Source organism: Delphinus delphis, chromosome 2, assembly GCF_949987515.2.
Source record: "Delphinus delphis chromosome 2, mDelDel1.2, whole genome shotgun sequence".
Classification (NCBI taxonomy): Eukaryota; Metazoa; Chordata; class Mammalia; order Artiodactyla; family Delphinidae; genus Delphinus; species Delphinus delphis.
Window position 1 is genome coordinate 135860113 of NC_082684.1, and position 24442 is coordinate 135884554.

Consider the following 24442-nt stretch of genomic DNA (forward strand, 5'->3'; position numbering starts at 1 on the left):
TAAGGAAGGAGACCTGTGAGCTGGGACGGTCAGGGAAGACATCCTAGAGGTGACTGGCCTGGAATGGAGGCTGAGTGAAAATTCTGATTAAAAACTAAGTTTGATAAAGAAGCCACATGCCGAGGTAGAAATAGTAAAGGATTTGTGGTAAGAAAAAGGAATTTAAATTGGCTCTACCTCTGAATGGCTGTAATTTTAGATGAGTTCATTTTTAAACTCAGCTTGCTTCATGTGTAAATTGTGAACAGTGGTATCTGTCCTGACCACCTTCTATGGTTGTCAATAACAGATGTGAAAATATTTGTTGACCAGTAAAATATGGTATAAGTTTCAGGCATTTATTGAATCTGTGGACCTTAGCTCAGGGCATGACCTTTAGAATTGGAAACATGTAAGTCTGAATCCAAGGTCACACTTATTAGCTGTGACCTTGAGCAAGGTCACTTGATCTCTGAGCTCTAGTTTTCTCTAGAAAAGTGGAAACAGAATTCCTTGCCTCGTTACAGTGTTTTACGGATAAAATGAGTTACTGTTCATTTGTGAGGGCCCACTACCAGCCAAGCAGGATGCAGCACCGTGAGCTGTACAGCTGGTCCCCAGTGGGCACTCACTCAGTGGTAACTTTCATCAAAGCCAGATTGATTGCTTTAGGATTCTGTGTATTTAGCACATACATAAATAATGTGTGGCGAATCCTTATTTCAGATCCCACGTTAGACCTGGATATTCAAGAACTAGCCAGTCTTACTACAGGTGGAGGAGATTTGGAGAATTTTGAAAGACTATTTTCAAAGTTAAAAGAAATGAAAGGTAATCGGATCCATTGTGTCTAACAGATTCCCGTATTGATGCTCCTCTATTTTATATAGTAGGATTTTACTTTGTAACTGCTGATTGCATTCCATGCTCTGGCCTCATCTGAGAAACTTGGGTACTGGAGGACTGTGCCATCCTCCAGTACCCTCCAGTACCCAAGGTAAAAATTTCCTTGGGAAAATTTTCCTCTTTCTTCATTCTTTTTCCTCTTACTTTCCCTTCTTTTGCCTGTCTCTGTTTCTTTCAGTGTGTCTCATTAACATGGAATCAGTAAGATCCCTACCAATTTACTCACATCATTCTCATCTGGAAAATTTGGAAGACTTAAACTTCCTAACAGCTATAATGACTACACCATAAATGTGTCTGTGAAACCCATTTCCCACCTTCTAGTGTTAGAACATCCATGCATTCCAGATTGTCCCGTGCTATTAGATGAATTTCTTAAGATATATTTTCCCCCTAGACAAGGCTGCGACGCTTCCTCACGAGCAAAGAAAGTTGCATGCAGAAAAGGTGAGAAAATCAGTCAGGTATTTATTGAGTACCTACAGCAGGTCCAGTGCTATAAGAATGGTATATCACACTTGTTTACTTCTAAAGCATCTTCCTGTGAACTTTTTGTTGGCTATTAACTTATAACTAATTGAATATTTACCCAGTAGTGATATAATTGCTGCAGTCAAACCAAGATTTTCCAGTGTATGTTGAGTGACGTGGAACATTGAGACTCAGGATGTTTGCCTTCTTAGCTGTTAGGCTGGAAAACGCTTAGTTATTTGGTTTGGTTTGGTTTGGTTATTACCAACACAACACGTTCTTGGCAGGAAACGTATATGGTTTATGGTATTCCATTGTATAAATGTGTCATAATGTATCCAGTTTCCGTTTTGGACATTTAGGTCATGTGCCTTTTTTTTTCTTCTGTAGTGAAGCTGTGTGTATCCTTATACATCACCTGTGTAAACAGCTCTGATTATATCCTCAGTAAAAAGTCTAGGAGTAGAAGTCATGGGGTCAGGGTGTTCAGGGGGTTTTGATAGATGTTGCCTGAGCGCTGGAGGGCAGGGTGTAGAATTTTAAGTCTTAATCAGTTCTGTGTATAACATATGAAACGAGCTGAAATTCGGTTGTTGCCTACAGTTTGTTGCTTGCTTCTCTCCACAGGTGGCCAAAGCTTTCTGGATGGCAATTGGGGGAGACAGAGATGAAATTGAAGGCCTTTCGTCTGATGAAGAACACTAAATTATTCATGCTAGGGCTTGACTACCAAAGACCCTAGCTCCCTCTACCTGAGCTACTTCCCTACTCAACCCAGTCATCTTTTGCTGAGCTCCCCATCATCATGTTGGCCACCTGACTTGTTTATAGGCTCCCGTGAATTTTAGTTTTTAGTAGGGGGTAAAGCAGACATCTCTCCTCCCTCAGAATATCGTGGGGGAGTGAGAATGACAATAAGGAGTGAGGAATTCTCAAATACACTTTTTTGCTCTAGGAACAGGGGTGGGATGAGGCTCCAAGGCCTGTGTGATGGGACCAAGTTAAAGGCGAAGAACCACCAGGCCATTCCTGGTCAGTCTTCTAAGCAGCGTTCCCCACGTTCACACGTGATCACTGCAGATCGGGAGCCTGTGCCACCTTTCCTGGGTTCTGGATTCTTTCTGTCAAGGAACTTGCTGCTCTGAGGTTTGACGCTTTTGATGGGAGGAAAGATTTAATCTGTGCTGTAGTATAGACTATGTGCCAAAGCCACTGGCCCTCAGGTTAGTCTCTAGCTGGAAAAAAAAAAAAATGCATCTGGGCATTTCATTTGAAGTACAGTATCTGAGCTCATGCTAGAAAGTATTGAGAAACCATTGTGAATTTTTAGACTGTAGTAAATGATGCAAGGGTTTCCCACTCTGGTAAGGATAAAATAAACCCTCCTCTACCAAGTGGTGGGTCTGTCGGTATGCGTGTGTAAGAGAGAGAGAAGCTTAAGGAATTCCCTCTGTAGGCCACTGAGACGGTATGATCATATCCTGAGATTTTTGCATTAGTGTTACCGTGGAGAAAGTTTTCTTTCTTAGAGTTCGCTACTTGAGATGGCAGAGCTGTGTTGTCACAACTCATACCCTCAAAACAAGGCAAGTTTCCTTTTCTCTTTCTGAAAGCCAGAGATCACTGCCAAAATAGTAACACTAAGGAGTGGGCTTGGTGGGAAAGGATATGAAATGTTAGGCAGTGAATCCCTGAGTACCTTGTGTTACTTCCAGGGCTGGGTGGGTCACCTCTAGAGGAACTGATCACCAAGGGGAACGTTTCCAGAGGAAGAGTGGGAAATAGAGCAAATGTAATCCTTATTTCTGTTTTCGTAGGCACTTTGTAATGCATGTCATGAGCCTTTACTGTGGTAGTCACTGCCATGGCTCTAAACTGGCTCAGGGCACATGGCCTGAGAACTGCTGCTGGCCTAGTGTGGGTAGGAACCTCTTAGGTCACCAGCAGAAACAAGTTTCAGACACCTTTGTGCAACACCTTCTAAGCACTGCAGAACCTGACAGATGGCAGAATGACTGGAATGCTCCAGGTTCTGGGCCAGGGTGACCGCAGGAGGGAAGGTTTCAGTGATTGGAGCCATTCCAGGCAACATTGGAGGCTATCTTGCTTGATACTTTTTTCTTTTTCTTTCTTTTCTGTTTTCACTATCTGAAGGTCTTTGAGACTGTAGTTTACCATCATTCCATCAGTGTTTCTTTGAGGTAACTGCATCAGCCATTGACTGGGAATATAAGGGAAGCTGGCCCTGGGGTTGCAAGATGAAAGGTGGAACATATTTTTCTTAAAACATGAAAGGTTTCAGAAAATACATTAGGTCACGTGGTTAGGGAAAACAAACTAGAAAAGGCTGTGAACTTGATTTTGTGGATTAAACAAAGCCAGGTGATTAAAATGTGATTTATTTATAAAGTCTGCTTATGTGTATTTTTATGATTTTGTTGGTTTTTTTTGGGGGGGTGGGGAAGCCTTCCTTTATTGGATTAGGCGTAAACAGCAAATAATCTAAGAGTTTGTCAAACTCACTCTTTTAGAATCCACCATTTAAATGTATAATATCAAGTCATGTTTTCAAGATCTCAGCTATCTGGGGGTATTGGCCCCTTCTAGGGGAGATGTGAGATTAAAGTGTCCAGCGGTACCTACTAAAGGCCCATTTTAAGAAGAGTGATCATGAGCTAATAGTGTAATAAAAATTGCATTCTATCTAAAGTGACCTATGTACATGCCACCATAAGTTATTATGGACTGTCCATCTGGGATTTAAAACAAGAACCTCGGCTTTTTTTTTTCCTTAAACATTTTTCTATTTGTGTAGCACGGTGTCTGGCACATAGTGGGCACTTAAAGCTGGTTTGGACTTGCATTCAATAGTTTTGATGACCATGATCCTAAAGTTTTAAGGTCCATGAGTGTTGGGAGGTAGGGAGAGATAAGAATAAACTTTTTACTTCCCTGAGAAAATCATATGTTATGTAATAATTTTAGAGTGATGAAGACATAGATATTTTTATAATTTTAAGATATGTTATCCTGCCAGAATATGAGAAGATTGACAGAACCAGTTTGCTTGCTCTCTTTTTATAGAACTTGGCCACATCTAATTCAGAGAAGCTGGAGATTCAGGGATGCTAGACTTAGATGGCTGAGTAATATGGGATGTGGTTCAAGGCCCATAGAGCGTGTCAAGCCATTACTGCAAACTACTTATAACAAAGGAAATGTGATCCGTTGCTAACTTCGTGTTAGCAACGAAGGTTGCTAACATGGAGAGGTGAGGATAAACATTTTTGTTTAGAGGTGAGGATAAACATTTTTGCCGTGGCCTGTCAGATTCCCTTAACCTTGGGTCAGTCTCTTGACAGTGGCCATCGAGAGAGCACGTGGAGTGCCCCTTGCCCTGCCTTGGCCTGCCGTGGAAAAACAGTCTTTGAAGAATCACTGTCTAAGGGTAAGATGAGAGCTCCCTGAACTATTCTGAGCTGGAGTGTTTGCTGATACAAAGCTAAATTTAGCCAACATGTGTCCAGTGTGGTCAGCGGTTTGATTCATTGAACGTTCTGACTGATGGAGACCGAGAATGCTGGATGAGTTAAGAGCTGCCTTTCACCCCCGACCCAAAAAACTTTAAAATAGGCAAGACAGTTTAGCTACAGCATTCTATCATTAAATACCCATCTTATAGAGGACTGTAGGAGGAGAACGTGTGAAAAATCAGGTCAAGTGTACCCCCTTAGTACAAGATTTAAAAACAACACTGTAACAATTCACTTGCCCATAATTTGTATGTTCCTGAAAGCATCATGCTCACAGTGCAGGGCAAAGTTCTAGTTTTGACTTAGATTCCACTTGGGGTTTAGTTTAGTGATCCATCCTTGCCCCTTTGGCATGTAAGCTCTTGCAGAAAGGGTCTTAGACGTTTTCTAAGTTTTATATTTTGGGCATTACCTGTGCCTGTTATTAACATCACCAGCCTTGCTCCTAATGTAGGTGTCTTTATTCAGAGTTAAGTGTGTGTTACAGTTCCTCTAGTATAGGAAGTATCTTTCTCGATTCTGAGGTGTTTCTTTGATTTGCAGAATGAAGAATTGAAAAGAGGTAATAGCAACAGCGTGATCTTTTGTTGAACACTACTGAGCCCTGGCCCAGCTCTAAATGATGTGCTGTTCTACTTTGTTTCCTGTTGGAAAAGTATTGATTCAAAACCTGGACTTAATGGTTATAACTAACTGCATCTTTAGAACACAGGTTTGGGAAGAAAACTTTTTTTTTCCTCTAAAATCCTTTTTTATCTGTGTATATGTTGATAGGCTCAAATACTTGATCCTCACAGCTATAAATCTGCGAGGCATAAATGGGTCACAGAAAGCCTCCCGGGTTCTCCTGTGAAGCATGTGACCAACCACTGCCTCTCCCTTTTCTCTTATCAACCAGGTGGCTTTAATGCTACAAAATGTAGGCTGAGTGAGGCCTGGGGTAGGAACTTTATGGAAACAGCAGCATAATTTAGGAGAGAAGAGTCTGTTCCTTTGAAGCCCAAGGACATGGTCTGCATCAATCCTGTTGTTCCAGGAAATCTCAGGAAGTCATTAATGGTGTTAGAAGGCCTCAAATTTGAAGTTAAGGACGAGCAACTGCAACCTGTTCCTTGATCCTGATGAGAGCTGAAACAAGGACTCAGTGCAGTCAGCACTGGCTGGGACCCTTCTTGGTGACAGACTGTGCTGGCCGTGGCCGAACCTGCAGACTTGGGTAAGGACGTGGGTTCTGTTCCCTAGCAGCTCATTGTCTAACTCAGGTGGGAGAAGGGGGCGAGCAAAGTGAGGCTACAAAAGGTCGAATGCTGGGCAGGATGTGAAGAGTGCTGTGTCCAGCCTTAATTGCTGTGGAAGGAGAGCGCCGAGTGGGTTGGGAAGAGCGTGATGTGCATCTTGGAGCAGTGGTTCTCAATCGTGAGCCCACGTTGGAATCACCTGGAGGGCCCCACCCCAGGACTTCTGATTCAGGAGGTCTGGGGGAATGTGGGTTTCTAACTTTCCAGGGGATACTGATGTTGCTGACCAGAGACCACACTTTGAGACCCATTGACTTTGAGGAAGTGATGCTTGACTTGAGCGTTTGGGGATAAGAATTTGGGCAGATACGTGGATGAAGGCTGCAAAATTCTTAGTGGAAGCTATGGCATGAACAAAGGTATGGAGATAAGAAAGCAAGGGGTTATGTTGGGGAAACCCCAGTAGTCCAGCTAGAGAAATGGTGGTAGATAAGGATGGAGTGATGCTGAGAACCTTGGAATTCCGCTTTGTGCCTACTCGGGAGGTAATCAAGGAGCCAGCGGGTTTCGAGTAGAAGACATGTAACTGTAATTAATTCCAGGAAAATCTGGCAGCAGGACTAGCCAACACCAATTGATTACCAGTCTGCCTGGAGAGCTGTGTTGAGAAGGATTCTGAAGCTGAGAATGGACCCAGCACTGTGATGAGTGGTTTTTGCATGGATAGAGAACTAGTGAAAGTTGGTAATTTTGCCCTGTACTTGCCATCCCTGGACTAGAGGGTGACAAATTAGGAGAATATTGGACTAGCTGTGATAAAAGGTAATCAGGAACTTTGTTTTGGTGGTATTCCTTCAACCATACATAAGGATTTGTATAGGACAGCACAGTGAAAATGGATGGAAAAGACATTGCTAAGGTAAAATCTACTAGATACAGGTACCAATTCATTCAGTGAATCCAGCAAAAATATGTGGTGGCCAAAAGCAGCTGAGGATACAAGAATGAGATATAGACCCTGCTCTCAAGGAAGAGTCACAAAAGGCTTCCTTTCTGAAGCGAGTCTCAGAGCATTCGGGAAGGTTAGCCCGGTGCATTGGTGGTGTCAGGCAGGGTGGGAGAAGCAGGGTGTGGACTGGTGTGATACATGAGGAACTGCGCTTAACACGACACTGGGTTGCAGGGGCGAGGCAGCAAGCTGTGAGAGCTGGACAGGGGCCAGGTGGTAAGGGTCATGTGGCCCATGTTAAAGGCCTTAGAATTTGTGCTGTGGACTCTGGCGCCGTCTAAGGTCAGGGAGGCCACTGGGGGCAGTGTGGATGGTACATTTATGGGAAAGCAGGCTGGAGGCTCAAAGAGTGGTTAGGAAGCCATGCAGTTGTCCAGGTGACAGAGGGCCTGGAGTACAGGGCCGAGAGCACGGAGGGACAGGGCTGGTCGGATGTGGGGCGTGAGGGAGTGGTGGACGACTGTGACTTCGTGGCCATGGGCTGAGTAAAGGATTTTGATAAAGCGGGACTGAAGGCCAGGAGAGGGCGATGGTTCAGTAAGGGCAAGGATGACTTCCGGTTTTTAAACTGAGTTTTGAGGCACTTGTGGCACCTCCACTTACCAGTAGCCAGCAGGCTGTTGGATATGAGTCTGAAGCTGGGGATTGATGTTTGGGCTAGAAATACTGATTTGGGAGTCCTTAGCATTTACGTGGCTTGAAATCACACAGGTTAGATGAGCTCTCTCAGGGAGGAATGTCAAGAGTACATACACTGGTCTGGGGATACCCCCATTGACGGGGGAGGTGCAGGCCTGAGAAAAAGAGGAGAGCGGACATTCAGGGCCTTTCCAAAAGGGAGGCTGGATCACCAGGGGCAGCTGCAGAGGTGGGAGGTGGCGGGGAGCAAGGAAAAGAAAAGCATCAAGCTACCCAGGACTTGGAGAAGGTGGGGCGGCGGGGGGGGGGGGGCTCCCGATAAACACAGAGAGTCAGGAAAGGGAGCTTGCTTGGGCAAGACGGGAGATGATTCAGTTTGGGGGAGTTGTTTTGGATCGCGTTTCACAGGCAGCCGGAATTTAAAGTTGTGGCGCTCAAGGAACAGGTTGGTTTAGAGGTAGGGATGTGCGAGTCATTTTGCCGAGAGACTGACTAGATAAAACCTTGGGGAAAGTCGTTTAGGGGTGGGAGGCTAGAACTGGCCAAATAACAATGAAGGTGGGGATTTGATGTAGTTCATGGAGGCCAAACCTATAGGCACGTGGGTGCCATTCCTGGGAAATCTGCCTCCCTCCTGGTACAGCATGTGTGGACTCCGGTGAGGTCCAGGGAGGGAAGGCTGCTGTAGAAGTGGCCCAGCTAGAGAATTATGCCAGCTCCCTTCCGCCTCCCCGAAATTGTTTATTCATTTTCATCATCCTGTTTCTTAATCCACATCAGCTGGGGTCAGTGTAAGATTCGGCCATGGAAAACAGTTTTGAAGCCTCTTTCTCCTTGGGCGTTTGGAATTTAAAATGGATTTTCACAGGAGCGAAGTCATGTGAGCTGGAGAGTGTGGAAACCTGCTTCTTTCGGAACCTGAAACCTACCTCCATTGCCTGTGGCAAGATTAATCCGGTGGCGTCCACGCACTTGCCAAAGGCTCTCAAATACAAAGGGAATGAACGCGAAGTAACAACGCGGAGACAGCGTCGCTGGGACTTGTGCAGCGCTGGGAGGCACGCCAACTGGGAGACTGGACACCTTCACGTGCCTGACCCGGAGGCTCCTGCTATCCCTGCAGGACTGGCTGGCACTGCGTGTTGCCCTCGGTGAGTGAATGAGGGCAGCGGGGCTGTGGCAGAATGGGACCTGGCACATCCTTGGTCAAAGTGCACTTGGGCTTGGAGACACGTTTCTCTGAAGCCCCTGGGGCCCTTTAACCTCTCCTCTCCACTCAGACATGGCAGCGAGAATGAGAGCGAGCTTCTGGCCCAGCAGCTTTTCAATGAAAAGTTTATTAGAAGGGCACTTACAGGGGAGAGAGAAGGAGAGAGAGGACACAGTTCTTTAACAATAGGGGGTACAATGCTTAAACAGGTGCTCTGCTCTTAAGATAAAAGTTAGAAAAATCTAAAACACTATAAATACATACATGCTTTTTACAAAGGTATTAAAAGGTCAGGCTGGCTGAGAAGGGAAGGTAATCAACATCCTCCGCGTTCTTTTTCCCCACCCAAACGCACACCCAAACAGGCGTCCTGCCCAGAACAGCCTAGTTGCAACAGCAGCACTGAGGGTGAATGAAGGCTTCCTGGAGGAAGATGGCTTCATCCCTCTGGACAGTTCTCACCCCTAGGAAGGGAGAGGGGCTTGGTTCAGAGGCCCCCACGTAAGGGCCTGTATTCGACTCTGAGCTGCCTGTGTCACATGCTGCCACGTGGGGAGCCAGCCTGGGTCAGTCGTCCCAGGTGCTGAGCCCAAAAGCCACTGCACCCTCTACCAGCGTTTGGAACTGGCTGTGCCCCGTCTCTTCCCAGCCACTGTCCTTGGGAGGAGAGCCTTTTCCAAATTTCTTCAAAAAATTAAATAGTTATCTGTCTTGAATGGTTTTAAGAAATTATTACATAAATATAAAAACACCAGAATGCTCGAGTGTACATTACTTTAGCATAAAAGAAAAAAATTACAGGATCACTTGAGAGAATTTCTCAATCCAGTTTACACAATACGCGAGTTTTTGCATGTGGTAGCTGTGTTTCTGAAAGGTTGCCTGTAGCGCAAGTCATTTCCCCGCTCTTCCATCAGAGGTGCCTCATTTTTGATCCATACGTTTTTCTGCTTTCCCACCCACTTGCGGAGTGGCTGATACTCCTGAAAGACTGTCAGTCACTTGAAGGGGTTCGAGAAGGGAACATCTGTGCCACACCAAGAAAAATGGTACAACTTAGCCGTGTTGAGGTTTTCTTCTAGCAAAGATGTAGATTTGGGAAAAACTCCCAACTGTGCCACTTAGTCACACAGTAAGACACAGGGCCCGGAACCAAACTCATGCCCTCTCTTGCTACTTGGTAACCCCCTTGGCAAACAGTCCCCTGAGCAGTCTGCAGATTCCTGTCCCTCCCTTCTCCTTTTAAGGACTACAGAGAGTGGCCTAATGAGAGCTCTAATGTGAGCTCTCACCCCAGAGACCCTCACGGAGCCTCAGAAATGGCAGCTTGGGGCTGAGAATGAAATCAGATATCTGCCGTCTCCCCAAGCTACTCACATACATGCATGACATGCACGCGTTACTTAAAGAAAACCTTTTTCTGCGGCGTGAGTAAAAGCATTTAGCCCTGGAATACGTCCAAACTCTAGGAAGCCAGAGGGAGATGGAGAAAAACAAACTAAGCACAAGATACGTGCTACAGCTCATTCCAATACATTAACAATGATTTAAAAAAATAATCACCATGGTAAATAAAAAAATACAGCACAGACAACATAAGGACAATGGAAAAGTCTGCCAGCAGCCTTGCCCTCATGTCTGTTCTTCCTAAGAGTCCAAGTCCCCGCTCCTGACTCTGGGCTTGTCTCAGAATGTCAGATCTGCAGCCTGCCAGGAAGGTGGCCAGCAGAGAAGACTGGCCAGCACAGGCCTGTAACCCGAACCGCTGGGGCGGCTACCTACTTGCACTGGAAGGCTCCAAGTACTAAATAAAGTTAGGAGGGGGGAGGGAGTGGGCGGAGAAGAAAGGGAATACAAGCTGGCTCCTGAGGGAGGCGCTGAGGCCAGGATCCAGGGCCCCCGCGCTCTAGCTGCTCTCAGGTCAGCGTCAGCACAAGCCGCAAGGTGAAGGTGGCCTGGCGGGGAGCCCGGGGCAGGGAAGCGAGGCACGTTGTGCAGCCTGGACAACGGCACTGAACAGGGTCTCCAACAGCCACCGTCACCCCCCAGAACTGCCCCGATTTCCTCCTGCCCCTTGCAGCTGTCCTTTAAGTTTTTCAATGTATAAATGCCTTCAGGCAATAGGATTTTTAAACTATTTTTATGACTTGAAGGACACTAATATTACATGTGCCTCAAAGCCACCTACGCAGCCTCTAGGGTGGGAATGAAACCAGATCCTAACCTCTGGGTACAACCAAATTTCTTTTCAATGGTGCTGAAGGTGGGCTTTCCCACTTTTTCCTCTCATCCTCCTCCAGCAGTCTAGTCTATAAAGAAAAAGGGCCAAGCAAGTAGCTCTCGGAAAAACACAAAATTAAAACTTCACGCCTCCTAGAAGTAGCCTTTAGCTTTGAGCACTGAGGGTTCTGAGACACCATCCAAATGCAGCCAGATGTGACCAACAAGATCACCCAAATTGGGCTGTACCTGAAGCCGGTTCCCAAGTACCTGGGGGACAGCTGTGCGCCGTAGGAAGCCCTCACAGGAGATCACGTTAGCAGGTGGAGAACGCGGGCCCTCAGAGACTGCTCTCCATGGCTTCTAGAGGGGGCACCACGATGGCTTCAGCCGAGGCCAAAATGGAATAAGAAGTCATACCATGAGTCTCAGACCTGACTGGGAGCAGGAACACACATCCAGGAGGTTCAGATGATTTCCTGTATCTAAAAGAAGCAGTCCACCATCATTTCATACCAGGCACGAACTTCAGACTTGCAGTATCTGGCCCCCTCAGGTGGAGTGAGGGACTACACACCGTCTCCGGCTCTGTGTCGACAGTCCTGCGCAAAGACCAGTCCAGCTCTGGCAAGGTACTCTTGTCTCTTCCTGTGTCCTCTGGAGGCTTGGCAAGCAGCTCTCCTACCTGGAAACTTCAGGGCTGGAGCTTCAGAGGCCTAGGATCCTGTAAGTGAGGCACCCAGGAAGCCCCCAACATCTCTACATAGCATCAGAAATGTCATCACATTTGAGGTTTATACCTGCCAAAAGTGTACACTTTCTTCCCTTCACCTGCAATTAAGACAGGACTTCCATAGGAAATCCCTTTATTTTTCCTGGTAGAAATCCATGCAAAAATATGGGATAAGTCATTTCATACAAAAACAGCAGCAAAGTATAAAGTACCAATTGCAAGTGGCAATTCCATCTGCTGTATTCTGCAAAAGGCCAGTAGAAGAGGGCTCTTTTTTTTCTTTTTTTTCCAGTTGAAATAACTTATAGTAGTTTCCTCACTAATTGTCACTGGGAGCAGTACTTATTACACACTGTAACTGCTAGAGTTGTCACTGATGATCCTCTACTGTGAGCTAGATAACCTCATATCCCAGGGGAAAGATGACAGACCTCTTTGCACCAAACCTGCAATTTTCAAAGGTGTAAAAAAATTTTTTAATAGCCCTTTCATTTGCTTTTGTGTTGGCCTGAGATCTTTCCCTCCTGGTGAATTTGCTTCTGTTAATTTCAGCTTCCAAAAGTGCTGGCAGGTGTCTTCTCAACAAAACCTGGAAAAGCTTCACTTTGGGGGAGAAGTTGCTGGGTCCCCCTCTGGTTTCCCAATCAACGTGCCAACCCAGGGTTTTTTTGTTTTTTTTTTAAATATAAAACAAAGGTTTAAAAGAGCATACGATAAAGTTCATTTAATTAACGCAACTGACTACATCAGCCAGTGTAGCCGAATGCATGAGAAAGCGGAGCGAGCTCTTACAGGTGACCGGAGACCCGCGCACCGTGGTGGTGCTGCCTCAGCCCGAACACCATCACGGACGACTGCCTCCTGCTTCCCGGGAACACTTCACATAATTCAAATCTCTTTGAGATTACCGTGATGCTACAAACTATACATTTCCTACGTGCCTGAGCCTCGACAGATCCTTCCAACTGCTGAAAATGCAGACAACTTTAAGAGTGTTTTTAAAGAAGAGGTGTCACCACCTCTTCCCACCGGTCCCTGTGTGCTCGGTTCTGGACACACTCGCTCACACCAATCAGTATGCTCCCCGAAGGGTGGAGACAGACAAGACCCCTCCCCACCCCAAGTCAATTCAGCCCCCAGGGTGCAAGGTCTGCCGCTGCTGGGGTTCAGGAATGCTCACTGGAAGAGGAGGGCTGGGCCGGAGGTGCGCTTATAACCCCTGCCTGCCGGCTTCTCCCTGCCTCTAGAGTGCCCAAGGCGAATTCCGCACTCGGTCCTGACCACAGGGCCGTTTCCTGTTGGGCAGTGACATCTCAGTTTGCTGTCATTAAAAGAAAAGGGGGCTGGGGGAGGGGGCAGGTGGTAAAATACTACCTGTTTGCTCAAGCCACCAGAGCAGAAGCCATTTCTTGCCCTTCACACCAGGGTCAAAGGGCAGATGTGTTCAGCAGACACAGCTGTTCATAAAAATCCATCTCTGGGTTTGCTTTCATGTTCTGTAAAACAGGCTCGTGCCACTTTGGTTGAGGGAGAAAAATTTCTTCTTCTTTGACAACCGTGATTTGAGTTCTGATTTCTCCACCTCCTACATGGCCATTTTCCCCAAGCCCACCCTCCCCGCCCTCCCCCTTCACACCCAATGTCTCTAAGACACACTGGAGCAGCGGATGCTTGGGGAGCCCATCTGGGTGAGGACCTTGTCAAGCCACTGCAAAGGCCCATTCAGGTGCAGCTCGATCCAGCAGGGGGTGCTGGTCACGGTCTGTCTCCTGCAAGACATTGGGAAAGGGGTGGGTTGGGGGATGTTAAGAATGTCCAGAAGCACACACACACACGTCAGAATGCCTTTTCCCGCTTTGGTGACAGGCTTCTTCCCAGAGCCAGAGATACGGACTGCCTTGCTAGACCCTGTCCTGGAGGAGGTGCCACTAACTTGCTGAAACTGCCGGGCCAAACTCCAAGCAGGAAGGGCTTTGAGTAAATCAGGTTCTCCTGCACCAGGGAAGGACGTGGCCCCCTTAAAGAGAAACATGTAAGGCAAATTCCAGGGTACCCCAGAGGCCCCCCGGTTGCCTTGATGGGCTCCTGATGGAGAACCTCAGCCAGAGCAAAGGTCTCTCTGGTCCCCCTGTCCTGAGAGGGCACCTACAGCTCCCCTGCCTTCAGCCCCGACCTACCCCCAGCAGGCCGCGATGACGTGCGTCTGCCTGATTGAGGGGTGTTTCTTACAGGGCGCCGACAGAGTCCACATGCTGTCGGTCCCCAATGTGCTGATACAATTCCCATCTATGGCCTTATTTTGGAAAATCTTACGAGCAGAGCGAGCCGTGGAACAATTACTGGAAAAAACCAAGGCACACCACACGTTTCTTTTCCCCAAAGCACTTCGTCTAAATTCGGGCTGGTTGATGACGCAGCTTGCAGGCAGGCTCCCAAAGGCCTCCACTGAGCAAAGGCTATCTGCTGAGGCCGGAGGAGGCGCTGGTGCCAGCTGGAGGTGAGAGGCCTGGGCTCTGCTTTCAGCCACCTCACAGGAAGGGGTGAAACCTTACTCTCCTTGGCCCCGGAGACAGGAGGAGGGCGAGGCTGTTCTGGGAAGGGGCCGCACCACCAGTTAGGTTGCTCTGCGGCGCTGCCAGGTGGCAGTGACGTGGTGGGCTGCACAGGACTGGGTGTGCTGGCAGTATGTCCCGCACGGTGACACAGTGCCCCCAGGGAAAGGCTTCTGCCAGCAGGGGCCTCTTCCCAAGCACTTGAACCTGGAGGACTGCAGTGCCGCGCCAGGTCAAGAGCCGCTGGCCTGAGGTCACCACCCTGCTTGCTTGGCCTGCGCTTCTCCCGAGTGGAGGATTAGAAACGGGCTTGCAGACTCGGCCCTGGCGTGCCTGCCTGACCTGGGTGCCTGAGTGTGGCCCTCTAGACTGCAGTCTGAGTGCTAACAGGGATAAATGGACCTCCCTCTGGCTCTTTTCCACCGGGTCCATCTTTAAATATTTCCCTTCCCCAACTAAAAAGAAGATTAATTTTCTAACCTTTCAACTCTTGCTCCCTAAATGATTCAGCCAAGGCCAAAAGGTGAGCTAAAACGTCCCTCGGGCTGGGCCTTTGGGCCTGGGCTAATCTCAGGCCATTATAACTGGGTTGTAAGTTCTCCGACGGCTGACCACTCGGATAGCTCAACGGGTCATTCATCCCGGATTTGAGAGAGACCCCAGAGACCAAGGTGCTGTGTTCCCTGGCACTGTGGGGCAGACACGGAGAACAGCAGCTAAAGTACGGTAAATGAAAGAGGAGGATTTTATGGACCGAAATCCTCTAATGAGAATCTGACTTTCCATAAGTCATGCTCATCTGGATTTCATTATAAATGGTGGCCCAGAGCCAATACTGAAATGGGTTTGGCCTGGGTGCAGAATGACTGCAAAACAAAATGGATTCCAAACATCTGGAAAAATGAAGAGAAGGGGAGAGTAACTTGCAAGGCACTGGCTCCAGCTGATGTGCGGGCACCTCTGTGTCTGCCGCGGAGTCGGGGCTGGGCACACAGACCTGCCTCTAGGGGAAACTCCTGTCCAGGTGTGGAAGGAAAAGGAACGGGCTTCTCTAAGCCCACGCCAGAGTGGCCCGAGAGATTCGACAGAGCAAACCAGGGACACCCCTGACCAGTGCCATGTTAAAACCAGTATCTCAGAAATTCTGAAAAAATCATTTCTGAGCAAGTAAATTTTGTTCCTTCGACCACCCAAATCTCCTCCTCCCTTCCCTACTTCTCAGTTTTAATATCCTAGATCCTCAGGGTCACCGGGTCAGAGATGGAGCCACAGAGGAGAGAAGGAACAGTGAGATGAAGACTTAACTCCCCGGAGAGGGTCTTCCTAAAACCATCGGCCCAAAACGAACAAGGAGGAAGACGCCAAGAGGACACAGTTCTAGGCTCAGCTTTTCCACAAATGATGCAACTTCAGGATAGTCGCTTTCCCTCCCTGGGCCTTTGTTCCCTCATCCGCACAACGGGGACAATGCCAGCGTCCCCACCCAGGGTTGTGGTGAGGATGGAACGCTCCCAGCTCCTGAGAAACTGGGCGAGCACTGCTCAGCTCTTCCCCGTCTAGTGGGACTTGGCCCCGCTCGGATCCCTGGTCCCTCTGCTCTTCGGGGCAAGGGCCAGCCTCGCTCATCTCTGGGGAGCCCTTGCTCTGCGTTCTGAGCCACCTGCAGTCCCCGCATCCCAGGGACAAGCGCCCCAGCCCCCACCTGTACTCGGCTCCCCAGCCCTTGACGAAGCTCATGCGGATGGTGCACATCCGGGTCAGCTGGTACACGGCCTCGAAGCCCTGGTTGACAGATTGAGCCAGGAGGGCGGCAAACTCCTGGTTGTTGAAGATCTTCAGGTTGCATCCTGCCAACAGAACAAAAACAGTGCTCGTGGGGACGAAGAGTGCACTTGTCCGGAGCTCCTCTCCTGGCTAAAGCCCCCCACCCCACCCCCAGGGTCACCCGAACCAGTGTTCCCACATTAGCCACAGATTCCACGCGCAGCACCACACTGGGGGCGAGCCCACGTGGTCCCTGCCCCTGAAGCCACCACCGCCGTGATGGGGAGATGCAGCTGACACAGGTGAGGGGGGAGAGTTAAACAGTGGCCCGTAGCTCCAGTTCCCAGAGCTGTGGGAAGGCTGAGGAAGCCAGTAAAGTGAGCCCAGGAACAAGAGAAACGGTTGGGAGAGGTGGGCCCTGCCCTGGGCGAAGGGGCCAAGGCAAGACTCCAGGGAACAGAGGCAGCAGGGTCACAAGCCTGAAGGCCCACGTAGTGTACAGGTATGGCCGACCTCCTGGGGAGCAGGAGTCCTTGCCCTTTGATGGAGGGAGCACCAGAGAGACGGGCCAGCTGAGAGGCTACCCGGCCTGCCGTGCCAACAGGAGTTCGGCGGAGGGTCCTGGGCACCTCCCATCAACAAATCCACCTCTGCCCGGGCCAGGAGGCAGCGAGAGATCTGGGCCACATCTTGGCCTCTGGGCACGAGGCTGGGGTGGGGTGACGTTCTCGGCAAAGTGAAGGTGTGTACCTAACTCCAGGCACAAAACCAGAGACAGGCACACATAAAGTTTACTGTAAATCTCTTGTTCGAAGTCCAACCGCCTGAGTGCCAGGAATGTGTCAATCAGAGAAATAAAAGACCAAAAAAAAGCACATGCCAAAAATGCCCAAAAAGGTGAGCTGAGGTGACACTAACGGGCCAGCACTGGGCCCCTCGGCTTGCTGCGTGACTCTGGGCTGGTCACTTTCTCTTCTAAGCCCGTGTCTCCCTTGTGAAAGGAGAGGCTGGCCTCAGAGGCCCCCCAGCTCTGACATCCCATGAGATAACATCCAGCACCACAGCCAGCTCTGCCGGAACCAGAGAGAGGGAGAGGGCGGGGCCGGGGGATGGGCACAAAGCCAAGTGCGCATCTGGACTTCCTCTTCTCATTTTCTCTGAGGGGAAGAGGGGTGAAGCGGAGCCCAAGGTGAGTTCCGGTCCCCCGCCCAGCAAGCAGCAGAGAAGCACACAGCCCTAGGCTCATCCTGGCTCAGCCACTTACTAGCTGTGTGTCCTTTGCAGGTAGCTTAACCTCTCTGAACTTGTCTCCTCAGCATGCCTCCTCGCCTGAAGAGCTAGAATAACTGGTGAGGACTAAGTGAGCCCCAAGGTAGCCGTGTGCTCTGTAAACGCAACCACACGACGTTCCAGAAATGGAGAGCACCACAAGCATCTCAAACTCTTTGCATTCTTAAGTTGATCCAGCCCATGACCCACCGCTCCACCATCACCTGCTACTTAGTGAGCAGGAAGACATGCCACACACACGCCGCAGGCAATGGACTGAGCCACACTCTACCCACCGGGCACAGTCCACGCTCTGCGGCTGCGCGCCCTGGGAGAAGTGGGCTGCGGCAGGGGCGTTCTGCCTCAGCTTTCTAAGTGAAGAGGCCTTGGATGAGATCAGCCACCTGCCTGGTCATCCACCCAGGCCTGGCCCTCTCCAAGCCACCCTCTGGGGTGAGCCTGCCACCCCTTGGAGTACAGGTGGGATTCGTAGCCCTACTCAGAAAACCCTCAACAGTCCCCCTGAATAAAAGCAAAACGTTCTCATGTTCTTCCGTGGCCTGGTCCCATCATGTTTTCTAAACGTGTCTCCCGACTGTCGTTTAAACGGCCTCCACTGCAGGCAGAGTGCAGCCCACGTGTGCCCTGCCCTCCATCACCTCTGGGCCTTCGCCCATATCGTTCCCTCTGCCTGGGATGCCCTCACGGTTCCCGCCCCACCATCACCCTATGCCTAATGCTTACCTACTGCTCCAAGCCCAAATGCCTTCTCCTCCATGAAGCCTTTCCTGATCCATCCTAACAGTTAAATGTGTTTCTCCCCTTGGATCCAAGAGCACGTTACCTGTGCCGCTTGCATGGTGCATAGCACCCTCCCTTGTATTAAACACATTTGTGTCTTTGCCTTGCACACTCAGCTGATGGGTAAGGTCTGTGGGGACAGCAGAAGGACTTTCTGCACCCCTCCATCCCCCTACAGCATCTGGCATGGCTTTAGGAAGGAAGGGAGGAAGGGAGAAAAGGAAGGAAGCAGGCATACTATCTTAGCATCTATGCACACAGTCAATAAACAGGTACCCAGAGATCAAAGGCAGATGTGTCACATGCTGCGTCTGCTCCCCGAAGGTTCGGGGAGGTCACAATAAGACAGCAAGGCAGAAAACCCAAGGGAAGCATCTCCAGATTGTCAGCGCGAACACCCATGAGGAGAAAAGGTAAGAGAGGAGAAACCTTTTTAGCATCCCAGGCATGTGCCGCGGAGGAGAGGACCTCAGGGAAAGGGTGGGTATGTCGGTGGTGGTACCTGGTGGGATCTTGCAGACGGTGGCTGGGTGCCAGCCGTAGCGCTGGTTACAGTTGGGAGACTGGACAAAGATGGCACTGTCGCTGAGGCACTCCGCGAAGACCTCGCCTCCGATGTAGTACAGCCGCACGCCTCGCCCTAGAGAGATTCGGGTCAGAGTGGTCCTGGCACCAGCTGAGGCTACCAGAGGAGGCAGAACTGCAGCCGATGCTCCAAGTGACTGGTTCTCTGCCAGGGTCACCAGGCAAACGGGGCCCAGAGCCCAAGCCTAAACACACGGGGAAGTGATGCCAAAGCTGGGGAGGCAGACGACGAGAGGAAAGAGCATGGGTAAGTCTTAACAGCAGCCTCTGCCGATGACCTGCCATGGGCCTCGGCCAAGTTACTCAGCCGCTGAGCCTCAGTTTCTTCATCTGTAAGATGGGGGTAACAATCATACCTACCTCATGGGGCTGCTGTAAGACACACAGCAAGTGCCTGGTGAGCAGTAGTTGCTGCTGCTGCTACTACTACTAGGTCCCTTCCCCCTCCGAGATTCAGAAACTCATTTAGTCAGCCTGCAGAGCTCCTCCTGAGGCAGCAGATACCCCAGGAGCCCTTCACTGCAAGGATGGCTTAATCAGTGCCACTCCCTGTAACCTTTCTCCCCTCGATGCATTTTTCTAAAACATTCCATAGCTTTATATCATTTACTTTCCCTTCATCTCTTAAATCCACTCCAGATGGACAGAAATTATTTTTAAATTGGCTCTGCAATTCAAGCAAGTTATATAAACCCTCTGACAACGAGTGTCTGCTCAGCCAGGGGATGTTCTCTTCTCCTGCCTGGAAGGTCTTATGTTCCCACTCCTGGGGGCAGAGGCCCAGAGGGCCGGGGAATGGAGCCAGCTTTCACAGGCGCAACGTGGAGTGGGATGGAAACCAGGCGACCGGCTGCAGGCCTGCCTCCTCGTCCCACCACTGTCCCCGGCCCCGCCACTCCCCAGTTCTTCCTGGCTCAGTGCTACAGGACTTGGTGGCTCACAGACACCAGGGTGCTGACAGACTCGGGGGCCACTAGGAGGCGCCCTGGAGTTATGTCGGTCAAGAGCAGGAGGCGGAGGTGGGAAGACCCAGACCCAAAGAACAAAAATGTTTGGGTAGTTTTTGAAATGTTATATTTAAATATAGAAGAGTATAAAGTGGGTAAGTAAACACCTGTGTATACCACCGAGGATCTTTTTAAAAGAAAACAAGTAGGAAGCTGTCCGGGAAGGATGCAGGCTCAGGGGCAGGAGGGGGCTCTTTGTCACCGACTGTGTTACACACTTGCTGTGTGGCCTCTGCAGGGCTCTGCCCCTCCCTGGGCATCAGGTTATCATTCCCTGGAAAATAGGCGCACTGGCGCAGGCCCACGGCTTCCAAACTTTTCTTGACTGTAAAACCCTCTGTCCAAATAAAATCTTCTGTGAAGGCGCAAGATATAATACAAACAAGAGCAGAGGTGCTCTGGTTCACATGTGCCCAGACCCCTGCTGCCCTGCCCAGCTCCTGAGTTTCCTCTGGAACCCCTTGGCCACCCTGCGTGCCCTCAACAATGTCTGAGAATACCCACCATCTCTACACCATCTCTACGGCCCTTCTAGGACTCTGGATCGCAAGGCTGTGAACAACCTCAGCACGATAATTTTATGAGCAAACCAAGTGACACACAGCAAGGCTTCCTCCTCCCTAAACTAAGTGATCTTTCACCACATGCTAGGTGTCGGGAGAGAGTGTTAGCAGCAGTGGTGTCCCGGAGGCGGGCAATACTGGTCTCTCCACCTCTTCTAAGTTCCTAGAACAATCATATATGAAGTGAACAAAGAGAGTATCATTCCTACAAGGTGGACTATATACTTGTCCACCTATCAGTACTTCAAGGGTATTTTTATTAAGAGAATTGCACGGTTGCCTTTCTCAAGAAAGTCAACTGTCCTCCTCTGTGGCTCTCAAATTTTCAGAAATGGTCTCTGAGTGGGAACGATCAAGCAACCACAACTCTACCTGTCTGGCCCCTAAACAAGGCAATACGCAGCCTGGGGGACGGGCATGGGGGAGGCGCACAGTGGTGGCTGGTGGGTTCTGGCAGGGGCTGTGGTGGCTGGGGCGCGGGGTGGTGTCACAGGGGGGAGCGCGGCCGCCCCTTACCGATATGCCTCCGCGTCAGCTCCACGGCCGCGTTCCTGTTGACATTTGAGAGCAGCCCCAGGCAGAAGCGCTCTGAGTTGGAGGGATCGGTGAAGCCATCCACTGTCATGGACGGCTGTGAGGCGTGGAATGTCTCCCCGACACGCTGGTTGAGCTCGTAGTAGGAGATGGAACACCAGAAGGCCGGCTCGCAGTAGGTGACGGGCTGCAGGTCTGAGGAGACAGGCCGGGCCGCTGGGTCAGGGGGCCCCCCAGCCCCTGAGCTCCTGGATGGGGTCCCCTAGATGCTCCAGAAGCCTGTTTCCCCACCTCTCAGGGCATTAGAATCCCCCCCCCCAACCCTTTTACTATGTAAAACTCGCAGGATCCAGCGGGACAAAATCCTCAGGTGTTGGGAGAAGCATTCCACTGGCCTTGGTACTTTTTGTTTAGTTGAGCTCACAAAGGCCCTGCCCCGCCCGGCCTGGCCTTGGGTTGAAGTAGTCTTCAAGGAGGTGCTGGGTCAAACCCAAAAGGCCCTGAGACCAGCAAGCACCTGGCTAAACGCACCGGACAGGCCAGGAGTGCCCACTGCGGTCTGGCCACACCATCTGCCTCTCTCCCAAGGTCCCCAGAGTAACCCATGCTGATCTCTGCCTCCCAGAAGGGCTTGCAGCTTCTGGCTCTGCCTGGTCGTGGGCTAACTCCTAGCCTGTCGGGCGGCAGCGTCCAAGCCTGTGAAATGACAAGGCTGGTGCGGCCCAGGGGGTCGCGTCCACAGGCACCAGGCACCGTCTACAGAGTGAACTGGGTGCCTCTCATTGCGGAAACTATCTTCCAAATGTATCCAGATGCCATCTGTCGGGGTGGCTAAGACACAAACTCACCTAAAAGCAGCTCTGAATTTATCCTAGTTGTCAGTCTGTGTCTCGGTCAAGGGCTCCTCAGAGCAAACTGCTGGTTCTCAGAAGAGGTGGGAACCCCTGAAACAGAGGTTTCCCCTCACGTGCCTCCACGTTACCTTTCCCGTGATTCCCTACGCCTCCTGTCACCTCCAGCTGTTCCAGGCTCCACACCTGCCCAGGTACCCCTGCCCTCCTCCTGCCCGTCTGTGTGTCATCTCCCACCTTAGGGTCCATCCTCTTGGCCCTGGGCCGGGCCCTCGTCCTTCCTCACTTGCAGCAGTGCCACGCCTCTGACAGGACTCCCAGCACTCCAGCCAGCCCTTCCAGCTGCTTCTCTGCTCTGCACTGCTCCCCGGGCCACATCCTGCTCTCTGCCTACTTGAATCCCACCATCTGCTGGCGAATCAGGGATTCTGCTGCTCTCATCCCTCCGCCTCAGGCCTCCAGCCTGAGTCACTTGCTCTGGCTCTTACATAGACGTGGAGCCGCCTGGTCACTCAGGGCGTTGACTTTGTGGGAGCCAGTGAGAGTGATGGGAAGGGCTCGCCGTGCCAAGTCTCAGCACTGGCCCGAGACCCCTGCTCACCGCCCGCCAGGCAACTTCCCAGAGCGAGAACCCACGAGAACCTCTGCTCAGCTCACCAGACCTCTGAAAGTGCGTAAAGCCCAGGAGAGGCCCGGGTCCCCCTGCAGGGCAAAGTGGCCCTGATCTCCTTCTGGGGTCTACGCCCATGATCCCGTCTAAGGGTAAAGAGAAGGTCAGCACACACGGGAGGAGCTGCAGCCCGTGACATCCCTGCACTCAACACACCCAGGAAGAGTCAGCTAGAGGGTCAGGACACCTACATCAGGTTTCTCAACCTCGGCACTCCTGAGATTTGGGGCCAGATAATTCTCTGTGGGGAGAGGGTTCTGTGCACTCTAGGATGTGCACAGCATCCCTGGCCTCTACCCACCAGATGCCGGCGGCACACATCCATCTCACCGTCCCAGCGGTGACAGAAAGAAATGCCTCCAGACATTGCGAGAAGTCTTCCACGGGGCCAAACGGGCCCCAGTTGAAAACCACTGCCCTGGATGTTTGACCAGGTCGTGGAGCACAAGCTTCAAGGCCAGATGGACCATCGTCCACCCTCTGCTCAGACACGGACCAGCTGTGTGCCGCTGAGCAAACCAGTTAAGCTCTGAGTTTCAGTGTCCACATCTCCCCCCGGGTCACCAGAGCGAAGAATCTCCTTTATCACCAGGCGCTGTTTGTGGATGGACTGAGATAATTCAAGGGGAGCGCGGGGCACACATCCAGCACTCAATAAATGGTGTTAACAGAAATTATAATAATTTTGGTTATATGAACTTGAAAAGATCCTGTTCTTGTCCTGACCTCCATCCGAAGGGAGCAAAGTGTCCTTGCCCCTCCTTCCCTTGCCAGGGCCCACACTACTTAATGGTGAAAGTGGTGTGGTGGGGCAGGAGCGACCATGGCCCGCGGCCAGTGCCCCCGAGGCTGGGCTGAGCCACGCCAGCCACATCCGGCTCTGGCTTTGCTCGATGCTTGACATTCCAATGAGATAAGCTATATTCTAAACAATGTGGTCACTAAAATGTGAGCTATGTTGCTTTGGAAACCTTAAAAAAAAAACAACCACCACCACCTAAGAAATCCAAGTGCACTCCGAGCCTTCAAAGTGGTCTGGTAACGTGTCAGGGCCAAGAGGTACTGGGGAATTCCCAGAGGCAAGCTCCGCTGACCCTGCTGTGCAACCTGAGGGACATGACGTCCCTCTCTGGCCTCAGTGGCCCAGTCTGAACAGTGACTGCAGTGTACTGGAAGCCACTGAAAGCAGACCATGTAGGTCACGGTGTTTCTGGCATGGGTCACCACGAAGAGGCAGCTATGGCTGATCTGGGCTGGCCTTGGCTTCTCTAGCCAAGTACAGAACAGAGCCGTCTTCATCTCCAAATTATAAAGCCTTTTCCAGCACCCCCTGGGCTTAGTCCAGGCAGAAGTGAGCGAGCTAGGCTCCCAGGAACACTGACTCAGCCCACCCATCAAAAGAAGAGAAGCCAGCAGGCCACCCATTGGGTAACGTGGGGCCAGAACCATATTCTGGGCACGTGTGGGCTGCAAGGTGTCTCGGAATCAGAGAGAGGCTTGGGGTCCTAGCCCAAGAGGCCCTCCCAAGCAGATCTGAGCCCTTATCTAAACATGCCTGCAACTCACAGACACTCACTGAACAGTGCTGTGGGAAACACAGGATGCAGGAGCCTGACACATAATTAAGAAGATGCTGGTTGGGGGAACCGAGCAGTCAGGCCAAGGCAAAGTCTGAAGGCTGCCATTTCAGAGAGTGCTGTTTGGACGAGCCGACCTACATTCAGAAGCAGCACCGCAGCCACGCACTTACTGTTGTCTGCAAACAACTGACAGTCACCTCACTCCCTCCCATCATCCCTCGGTGCTTCCTCAAGGCATTTCTGTAAGAGGAGCTGCAGACCCAAGTATGATCACCACCTCTGGGTTATGCCTTATTTTAAACTTTATTTTAAACTTCACGTATGCCCT

The 24442-nt window shown here is 50.6% G+C and overlaps 2 protein-coding genes and 1 long non-coding RNA gene across 4 annotated transcripts in view; 1 reads left to right on the forward strand and 2 right to left on the reverse strand.

The window, feature by feature from the left end:
- The window catches only part of AAGAB (alpha and gamma adaptin binding protein), a 101140-nt gene extending 83084 nt beyond the window's left edge, over positions 1–18056 (forward strand). Inside the window, exons 8-15 of one of the 2 annotated variants that reach the window (XM_060005720.1) lie at positions 706–810; positions 1283–1332; positions 1984–4627; positions 4719–4804; positions 5433–5601; positions 5926–6105; positions 8644–8926; positions 17571–18056. In XM_060005720.1, the coding sequence (XP_059861703.1) occupies positions 706–810; positions 1283–1332; positions 1984–2061 (233 nt within the window). In that variant the 3' untranslated portion in view covers positions 2062–4627; positions 4719–4804; positions 5433–5601; ... (1 more) ...; positions 8644–8926; positions 17571–18056. Of the gene's footprint in view, positions 1–705; positions 811–1282; positions 1333–1983; positions 4628–4718; positions 4805–5432; positions 5602–5925; positions 6106–8643; positions 8927–9350; positions 9714–17570 lie in introns of those variants that run through there. The other variant, XM_060005721.1, reaches the window with a different exon arrangement.
- Positions 9095–11611, reverse strand: LOC132420881 (uncharacterized). Its single transcript, XR_009518463.1, has 2 exons — positions 11476–11611; positions 9095–10012 (listed from the first exon to the last, which is right to left on the reverse strand). It is a non-coding gene; the product is annotated as an uncharacterized lncRNA (long non-coding RNA).
- The window catches only part of SMAD3 (SMAD family member 3), a 115430-nt gene continuing 104354 nt past the window's right edge, over positions 13367–24442 (reverse strand). The window contains exons 6-9 of the mRNA XM_060005719.1: positions 20996–21208; positions 18827–18964; positions 16193–16337; positions 13367–13707 (exon numbers count right to left, since the gene is read on the reverse strand). Of these exons, the coding sequence (XP_059861702.1) occupies positions 13584–13707; positions 16193–16337; positions 18827–18964; positions 20996–21208 (620 nt within the window). The 3' untranslated portion in view covers positions 13367–13583. The remainder of the gene's footprint in view (positions 13708–16192; positions 16338–18826; positions 18965–20995; positions 21209–24442) is intronic.